The sequence below is a fragment of the Hippocampus comes genome, unplaced genomic scaffold (genome assembly GCF_001891065.2).
Source record: "Hippocampus comes isolate QL1 unplaced genomic scaffold, H_comes_QL1_v1.1 scaffold149, whole genome shotgun sequence".
Lineage (NCBI taxonomy): Eukaryota > Metazoa > Chordata > Actinopteri > Syngnathiformes > Syngnathidae > Hippocampus > Hippocampus comes.
Window position 1 is genome coordinate 763,340 of NW_017805235.1, and position 7,630 is coordinate 770,969.

General features: G+C 48.7%; 1 protein-coding gene and 2 long non-coding RNA genes across 4 annotated transcripts; 2 read left to right on the forward strand and 1 right to left on the reverse strand.

Annotated features, from left to right (window-relative positions):
* Positions 1 to 525: 525 nt before the first annotated feature.
* Positions 526 to 5,330, reverse strand: spag6 (sperm associated antigen 6). The gene is made up of 12 exons (XM_019869453.1): positions 5,241 to 5,330; positions 4,871 to 4,940; positions 4,708 to 4,803; positions 4,433 to 4,599; positions 3,900 to 4,083; positions 3,589 to 3,794; positions 3,109 to 3,282; positions 2,877 to 3,029; positions 2,354 to 2,545; positions 2,153 to 2,269; positions 1,929 to 2,074; positions 526 to 809 (listed from the first exon to the last, which is right to left on the reverse strand). Exons 2-12 carry the CDS (start codon positions 4,893 to 4,895, stop codon positions 746 to 748), a joined length of 1,524 nt encoding a protein of 507 aa, XP_019725012.1. The 5' UTR covers positions 4,896 to 4,940; positions 5,241 to 5,330; the 3' UTR covers positions 526 to 745.
* On the forward strand, positions 1,954 to 2,844 carry LOC109515581 (uncharacterized). Of its 2 annotated transcripts, none has more exons than XR_002168216.1 (4): positions 1,954 to 2,067; positions 2,134 to 2,223; positions 2,366 to 2,627; positions 2,759 to 2,844. It is a non-coding gene; the product is annotated as an uncharacterized LOC109515581 (long non-coding RNA). The 2 variants fall into 2 exon arrangements; XR_002168215.1 differs by having other exon boundaries at positions 2,740 to 2,818.
* On the forward strand, positions 4,953 to 6,948 carry LOC109515580 (uncharacterized). Its single transcript, XR_002168214.1, has 3 exons — positions 4,953 to 5,285; positions 5,915 to 6,041; positions 6,155 to 6,948. It is a non-coding gene; the product is annotated as an uncharacterized LOC109515580 (long non-coding RNA).
* The last annotated feature ends 682 nt before the right edge of the window (positions 6,949 to 7,630 follow it).

A 7,630-nucleotide genomic window follows, 5' to 3' on the forward strand; every position in this document is an offset into this window, starting at 1 on the left:
TATTTTATCCATCTTGTTATTTTATCATTGTCCCTAAATGACCATCTGATTGCTATTGGACAGATTCATTGCAAGCAACCGTATTAGCGACACGCTGAAGGGAGCCAACCGGTGGTTGTCCATCGCACCTTGAAAGAGAGAATGCTAAACGGATGAGGATTGAAACGCATCTTGTTTAAAGAGGAGGTGGAGGGAGATGCCAGCTGCTCGGCTCCGTCGGCCAAGGCGACAAAACTGTGAGAAGCGAGCGTGCGTGTGGGTGCGAGACAATCGACAAAGAGCAGTTTGCCATGTGCGCTGCAGCTGCTCCGCACGCGCACGCGCGCGGCCTCAAAAACACCAAAATAGCGGCGGCAGCAGCTGAGGCGCAGTGCGCGGTCGCGGCCGCCAGGGGGCACTGCGTAGCTTAGTCCCTCACGTGAAAGAAAGACGCCTTCACAAACGTAAACCTTCGCAATATGACGCTGTTAAAAAAAAAAAAGAAAAAAAATGCCCTTCCGTCGTTCACTGAACGGGGACAATGAATTGATGTTAACGCAGTCTTTTATTTCATGTTAGTTCGCATTTATCCTTCTCCTAAAGGTACAAGTTTCAATCGTGTGCATGCAGTCTTAGTGTTTTATGATGGCCTAGTCTACACTGTTTCATTATCAATCATCAAACATCCAGCGACATCGTGAATGTTTGAGGCATATTTGAAGCGCGCCGTGTTGCAGGGACGAGTCATGGGGGTGGCCAGCTGCTCTCAAGATATCTTAAAGTTCTCTAAGCGCTCCAACAACACTTCTGAGTAGCCCGGAGAGTAGTACCTGAAAGAGCAAACACAAACCAGCATTATTTTCAACATAATTTTTGCGACATGAATGTGTGTGGACGCACGTGGAACTACTTTCGCCATCGTTTCTTCATCCTTCAACTTAAATGCTGTTTTTTGTGACCATTTAGGTGTGCAGCTCCTTTAAACTCATTCAGTCAACAAAATTGATTTTCATCCACTTTGCAGTGCTAGTGAAGACCCCGATTTTCCCGGAATGGTTGGGATCGAACTAACGCAAAGATTTTCTGCCTCATAGGGTAGTACGAGATATGTCAAACCAGCGATGCCAGGACAAGGCGTGAAGTTCAACCCACTTCCTCTGCCTGGTTGCAAGGAATAATGACAATTGTCACTTGCTACTAGTCTCCTTACTGGGAATTGAAGGATAGCGGCAACATCACGATGCGCCGTCGTTATGTCACCAGATTAAAAGCACCCCATCTGTGAACGAGGCCAGGCCAGGTTATTTTTCTTTTGTGCACTTCCAGCAAACTCTGCTGGTTAGTTTATTGCTGCGGTTTAATTTGAATTTGGAATGTTGTAGCCACCTATGGTTCAGACGCACGCTAATCGCCAGATCAAGGGGGAAGTAACACATTTGAGTTCCTCCACAAAGTGACTCGATTCACAACGTGTGTGTATGTGTGCGTGTGTGTGTGCCCGCGCATTAACAAGTGAGAAGTGTTATTAGCGTTACCATCTGAATACAGCATTGTGAACTACATGGACCAGAATGCCAATTGAAGCACAAAATAACTTTTGTTGGGGGGGTGGGGGGTCACTGCTGTTATGTACAAAAACATAATATATATACAATATTGTGACTTTCTATATAGTATCGTGAGCATTTTTTTCTATTTATACAGACACCGACACCAATGCATCAAATTTCAAACCTGATTACGAGTAATTTTACGCTATCTCTGAGGGAGAGAGGCTTAGCAAGTTTGTCAGTTTTTTTTTTTTTTTTTTTAAACGTATTGTGTCCATTGTTGCGCAACCTTATCTCAAAGTTGTTGCACTGGTCTTCCCGAGAGTGTGTTCCTGTACAGATATGGCTCAGAGGACAAGTTGGAGGTCTCATACAGACTGAGGTCTAAAGCGCGTGTACCTGACTATCTCCTCCGGGAAGCAGCTGTTGATCGAATTGATGTGTTCCTGAAGGACGGAGCCCGGCTCCGCCTGGATCTCTTGCACTTTCTTTAAGCCTCCGCTGGTCACAAACTGACGGCGAGCCTGACTGTCATGAGGTAATACCTGTAGGATGAGACGAGTAGCGAAATCACATTTGGGATGGCGACATTGCCCATTTTTAGGTTGTTTTGAGCGGCCCACCTTGCTGAACTGGCAGACAACGTGTTTGATGATGTTGCTCGGCGCATCGTAGAGGAGGGACTCCAGCGCAGGTAGGAAGGTACACTTCTGTAGGATCATCTTCAGAGCCTTCTTACTCTACACCAAAAGGTTGTTGTGGATTTAAATCTTCAATCAAACAGTGCATCGAAGCATGGCATACGTTCCTGTTCAAGAGCGTACTTTGGTCTGCAGGTCCTCCGAGCTGTTGGCGTCCATGTAGAGTTGGAGCAGTTTGGGCAGCAGGTTGGCAGTGGCGACAGCCTTGGCGTGCACGGGGGTGTGATGTCCTATCTGGCCTATGCACCAAGCGGTGACGGCCTTGATGTGATGCTGCGTCTCCTCTGATAGACACAGAGCCAGCTGGAGCAGACCCTGCGAGGACGGCAGGAATCGAAGCGTGAAGCCCCGTCCGCACCGCAGGGCGCGGCGCGCTGTCGACGAACCCCTGCATTGTGTGTGCGGCAGGACGCCTCAAAATGTAAAGTTGTTTTCGAGAGGGGCGGCGCCAGGATGTCCAAAAAAAAATACAATTGGTTCATGAAGCTAATTTGAAACTTCAACACAAGTCTCCCTTTTTGCTTCTAGGTCGACTGCTTCATCACCGTTTCCAAATACGTTGAACGAGCCGCAGTGCGAAAAGGGCTTCAGACGGCTTCTTCGCAACAGGGTACGGGAGCCAAAGCAAAAAAAGCGAGCCACTTACTTGGGAGAGAATGACAGCCATGGCCAACTTCTCACTGTGCGCTGCCACATATCCCAACATCATGATCCCGGGCAACCTCAGGCTTCCCCGGCACTCGCCGAGGTAGGTGATCACTTCGGACGTGCCGCCACAATCGACTATTACCTGGGACAGCTGCAAAAACGATGACACGCGTCTTACTCGGTGTGTGCGATCTTGTGTCGCTGCTCGAGCGCCTGTGTGCACTAACTACCTCGGGCGTGTGTTTGACCACCTCTCTCATCAGAATGGTGACATTATTTTTCACGCATTCGTCCGGATCCCGGAGGCACATTATGGCTGCGGGGAAGACGTCGGCCTCGATCACCATCTCCGCCAGGCACACCGAGTGTTTGCTGATCTGACCGAGAGCAGAGAATACCTGCCTCTGTGTGGAGACAAGCACGGTTGTTGCTTCCTGAGAAAGACCGCTCGGATTAACCTCAAGCATCTCAGTCCACCGGAAGACAGCCTCTCACTCATTTCTTTGAAAACCCCAAACAAAACCAAAAAAAAAAAACAGTCCCCGGAGAACGAGGGCTCGGCAGAGCCCGGTACGCACTGCAGACACGGATCAGGATCTCTCCGTGAACTTCCGTCATTCACCGTCAGTGTGCCGGCGAAAACGGGGACTCCATCGGCGATGGACTGACAGACCACCTATGTCGATTAAAAACTCCTCCGTGGTCCTTACCCTCAGTTTGGTGTCCGGGTTGAGGATCATCTGAGCCAGATGTGCAATGGCGCCGGCTTCCACCACAATTTGGGCCAATTCTGGCGTGTGTTTGGCGATGTCACTGAGCACCGAAGCCGCGGTGCGTTTCAGGGCGATTTCGGGCTCCAAGAGGCACAACACCAGCATGGGGACTGCACCCGCATCCACAATGGACTGGGACAAGGCTACGAAAGAGAAAAAAAAAAAAAGTCCACACGCACAGATGGGGAAATGTGAAAGTGATCTGCAAGGCCGGCAACTTGAATACAAAGAAAGCACGTCGCTCTCACCGTCGTTATGGTGCGCGATGAAACCCAGAGCCAAGGCGGCAGCTTCCTTCACACCGGGGTCGAAGTCCTCGAGACAGAGAACCAGCGCGTCCACGCCTCCGCTGGCCACCACCGCCTGAGCGAGCTCCGGGGAGTGCTTGGACACGGCGCGCAGCACGAACGCCGCCGCTTTCTTATACAACCGCTGGATATCCACACGTGAGAGAAGGCTTTCAACACAGAATGATTTGGTCTTGTTTCTTCTATTCTGTTTCATTGCGATGCCGAGAAGTATTCATTTCACAGGATGCTTTGTTTGTTGTTGTAGTTTGTAGTAGTTTTACTTTTGTGTTCCTTTATTCAACGTGAGAGGTCAAAATGACAATGTTCAGAGAGTTTTACACCATTGCTCAATGTGTCAGAACTTTTAAGTGAGGTTAAGGTTCTGGAGTACAGTCAGACCTTTTGTGTGTCTCTCAATGGACAGTTTATCAATCTCGTTAAAGGGTTCATCGGTCACCGGGCTCCGCCACCGCTCTGACGAATGCACTCACGTTCTGTATGGTGAGCGAGCGGATGAGCTGGGGCAGGATGTCCTCCTTCACCAAATTGTCGGCCAGGTCAGCGTTGTGGACCGCCAGGCGGCCCAGGGCCAAGGCGGCCTTTTGCTGGATGCCGGGAACCACATCCAGCATCAGGGGCCTCAGCATCGACATGACACCTGCGGGGAGGGGGGGGGGGCCGATGACGCACCATCGAGACAGAAGTTGCAAATCAACGGACGGCCCCCCCCCCTCCCTCTCCCCCTCCCTCTCCCTCTCCCTCCTACCTGCTCTTTGGAGGATTTCGATGTTTTGTGGCCGGTCCGCCAGATCAGCAACCGTTTGCACAAATTGCATTCTCGATTTGTTGTACTGCTCAAAGACTGCGCGGCACAACAACGCGAATCAGACGCACATCTCGCTCGCGCGAGTGAAAAAAAATCAACTCACCTTGGACGATCTGCCTTTGAGTCATCGTGCCAGCCGCCAAATGGAACGGTTTCAAGAAACGTATTCAAACCTGCACATGGAAGTGCGAGTAACGTTATTTAGCCGCTCCACGTCATCGCTTTTATTTTTCCGCTGAATTTTGGCTTCTGGTTTGAAAACGGTGACGAAGACGACGCCGAACCTCAAGAAGTCCCGAGGTTCTTTGCGTCACCGCATTCCGCATTTTGTGACAAAGAGAGAGGCCGACGCGCGTCAACCGAACGACTGCGTTTTTTGTCGAGCGTGAATCCATTGTGTGCATTGGTTGCTTTCCGAGCTTAGCGGAAAACCCTGCACGCGAAGCCAACCTCGCGGAGCTCACGAAACTCACCGACGACTTCTCCCGAGGATCTTTTGACAGACAGTTGAATTGGAAGTGAGTCTGCGCGCGGAGAAGTCTGTGTTGACAAGTGTCACCGTGGCAACACCACCGCCGCCGCCTCCACACTTGGCCGAGATCGTCTATTTAGACAAAGTCGTCACTCCTGTTCTGAAGTGACAACTTTTGCCTGAAACGTGAACTGAAGGCGTGGTTATGGTTTGCTCTTTTGTTTTGGGGTTAACAACGATTCAAAACAACGAAACTGACACCCAAAAATGTTGTCCTTTGTGTGATCACCACGCTAAAAAGAGACACGACTGACTAAATGGTTCACGTTTTTATCTTAGGAAAAATGAGGACATCTTTAAATACGGCAAACGAACCAGGTCACCGTGAACGGTCCCGACATACGACGACTATGGGTTCGACCGACGCACCTCGAGAAAGCCGTTCGGCCTTTTTACTGATTTTACTTTGTCATGTATTCACTGCCTGAAAGTGTTCATACAAATATTTACGGTACGACGGTAAAAAACCAATTGCATCAATGCTTTTGTTTTGTTTTTTTTAATGTACCTTTGAACACCCTCATACGCCCGCGCGCGCGCGCGTGTGTGTGCGTGTGTGCGTGTGTGTGTGCGGGCATGCGAGCTTTTGAAACTCAATGATGATCTATTTTTAAGGCACAGCTTTGCAAGCGCACAAGGGCGCCCTGTCTACCCGCAGTGCTAAATTATCGGGCAGCACCACAAAAGAATGCCGGCCAAAGAGCAAATGTCACCCGCGGAACCACGTGACCATCAACCCACGGTACTTGGTGTGATATGTTGACGTTGATCATGATCACAAAAAAAAAAACGTATCGGCTCAGTTCAACAAATTGAACAAATGGATGTGTTTTTTTTGTGTGTGTGTCATTTTAGAGCCAATCGCAACAGGAACGCTGCAAGGAAAGACCACTCGACGTGAAGAGAAAACCGTACCACGCGAATGTTTTGCTCTTGCTAAATTTATGGCTTTAATTCGATAGAACCTTGTTTGTTCACGACAATCAAAACGAGTTCGTCTGTCACTGCAACTGACAGTAATTGTGCTCTGATACGCGTGTGGAAGGGGGAACTGGCACATTTATAAAACGGCACAAGAAAAAAAGAAAATTTCGATTTAGTCATCTTGAATTCAATAATTATCTTGATTGCTGTAATTTTCTTGAACGAAGTGATTGCAAAACGGAAGTGATCTCATGAAATATGAATGCTTGCTTTAAGTGAACAAATTTTATTCCGCAAAAAGCCGCTGTGTTGCTTTATACCTATTGATTCGTCCGAGGCAACGAAAAACGTGCTCATTCTCCATGCGTGCGTTTTAATCAATATTTTATTGTAAAGGAATATCGAATACATGCACTTAACTGACAAAATTAAAACTGTCATTGTACTAAAATTCCACCGCATGAATTGAAATGTCAGTCGAAAAAGCAAATGACAAAATACATGTTCGGTGCATGCAAAAAAAAATTCAAGGTCAAGGTTGATCATGGCTTGCGTGTAAAAGTTTTTATTTATTTAGATGTTTTATACTGTGCAACAGTAACAATACAATAAGTTGTCCATACAATCGAGCGAATCAACAGAAAAACGGAAAACACAGGTGACATGACGTCATGAGCGTGAAATGTCGCAGAACCGGAAAATGTTTTCCATTAAAAAAAAAAACATTGCCGTTAATTGAAAAGGCATTACTGTATATTTCTATGTACACGTGGCTTCTGGAAAACAAAATGCGTAGTTTTCCTCCAAATGAGACGTGGGCTGAGGAAGCTCCAGATGTCATGAACGTTTTGTGAAAATGGGGCGAAAAGAATGACTTGTTTTGTTCCTGTAAAAAAAAAAAACAATCCTGTGTTATGACAAAAGGAGTAAATGCGGTTCTTTCTCTCTGACCCCCAAATACTTTATAATAGAATTCCCACGCAATTTCCCGTTTCTTTTATTGTGAAATGCACTACAGAAAGGACACAACCATAAACGTCAGACCGGAGAGCGAAAGACACTACAATGGATCAATGTTGGCCTGGTAACGGGGTGAGCTGAGCGTGTCTCGCGTTGGCCGGCCCGGTCCACTCGGTGTTGTCATCCCGACGAGGTCGCCGAGCCGTTGAGCGAAACCTTCCGGGGCTTGCCGAGCTGTGCGAAAGGGCGGCTGGGAGTCGAGAGGGCCACCGCCGGGGTCCCATTCACGTTGTTGCCGAGGGGGCCGTGAGGGGGAGGCAGCGAGGACTGCGCCGCGTCGCCCGGGCTCGGCAGAGAAGAGGACGTGGACGGGGCTCCCACGGGACTTCCGGCTTTGTCGCTGGCCGAGTCGCTCTCCTGCTGGCTGTGGCTCACCTTCAGCTTCTT

Bases quoted from the DNA above. Each gene is read 5' to 3' on its own strand.
- spag6 (XM_019869453.1), bottom strand. From the start codon at position 4,895: ATGACTCAAAGGCAGATCGTCCAAG. The intron at 4,084-4,432 runs GTGAGTGCATTC...GTGGATATCCAG, and splicing joins GCTCGCTCACCATACAGAAC to CGGTTGTATAAGAAAGCGGC. The intron at 2,546-2,876 runs GTAAGTGGCTCG...CCGTCCTCGCAG, and splicing joins TGGCTGTCATTCTCTCCCAA to GGTCTGCTCCAGCTGGCTCT.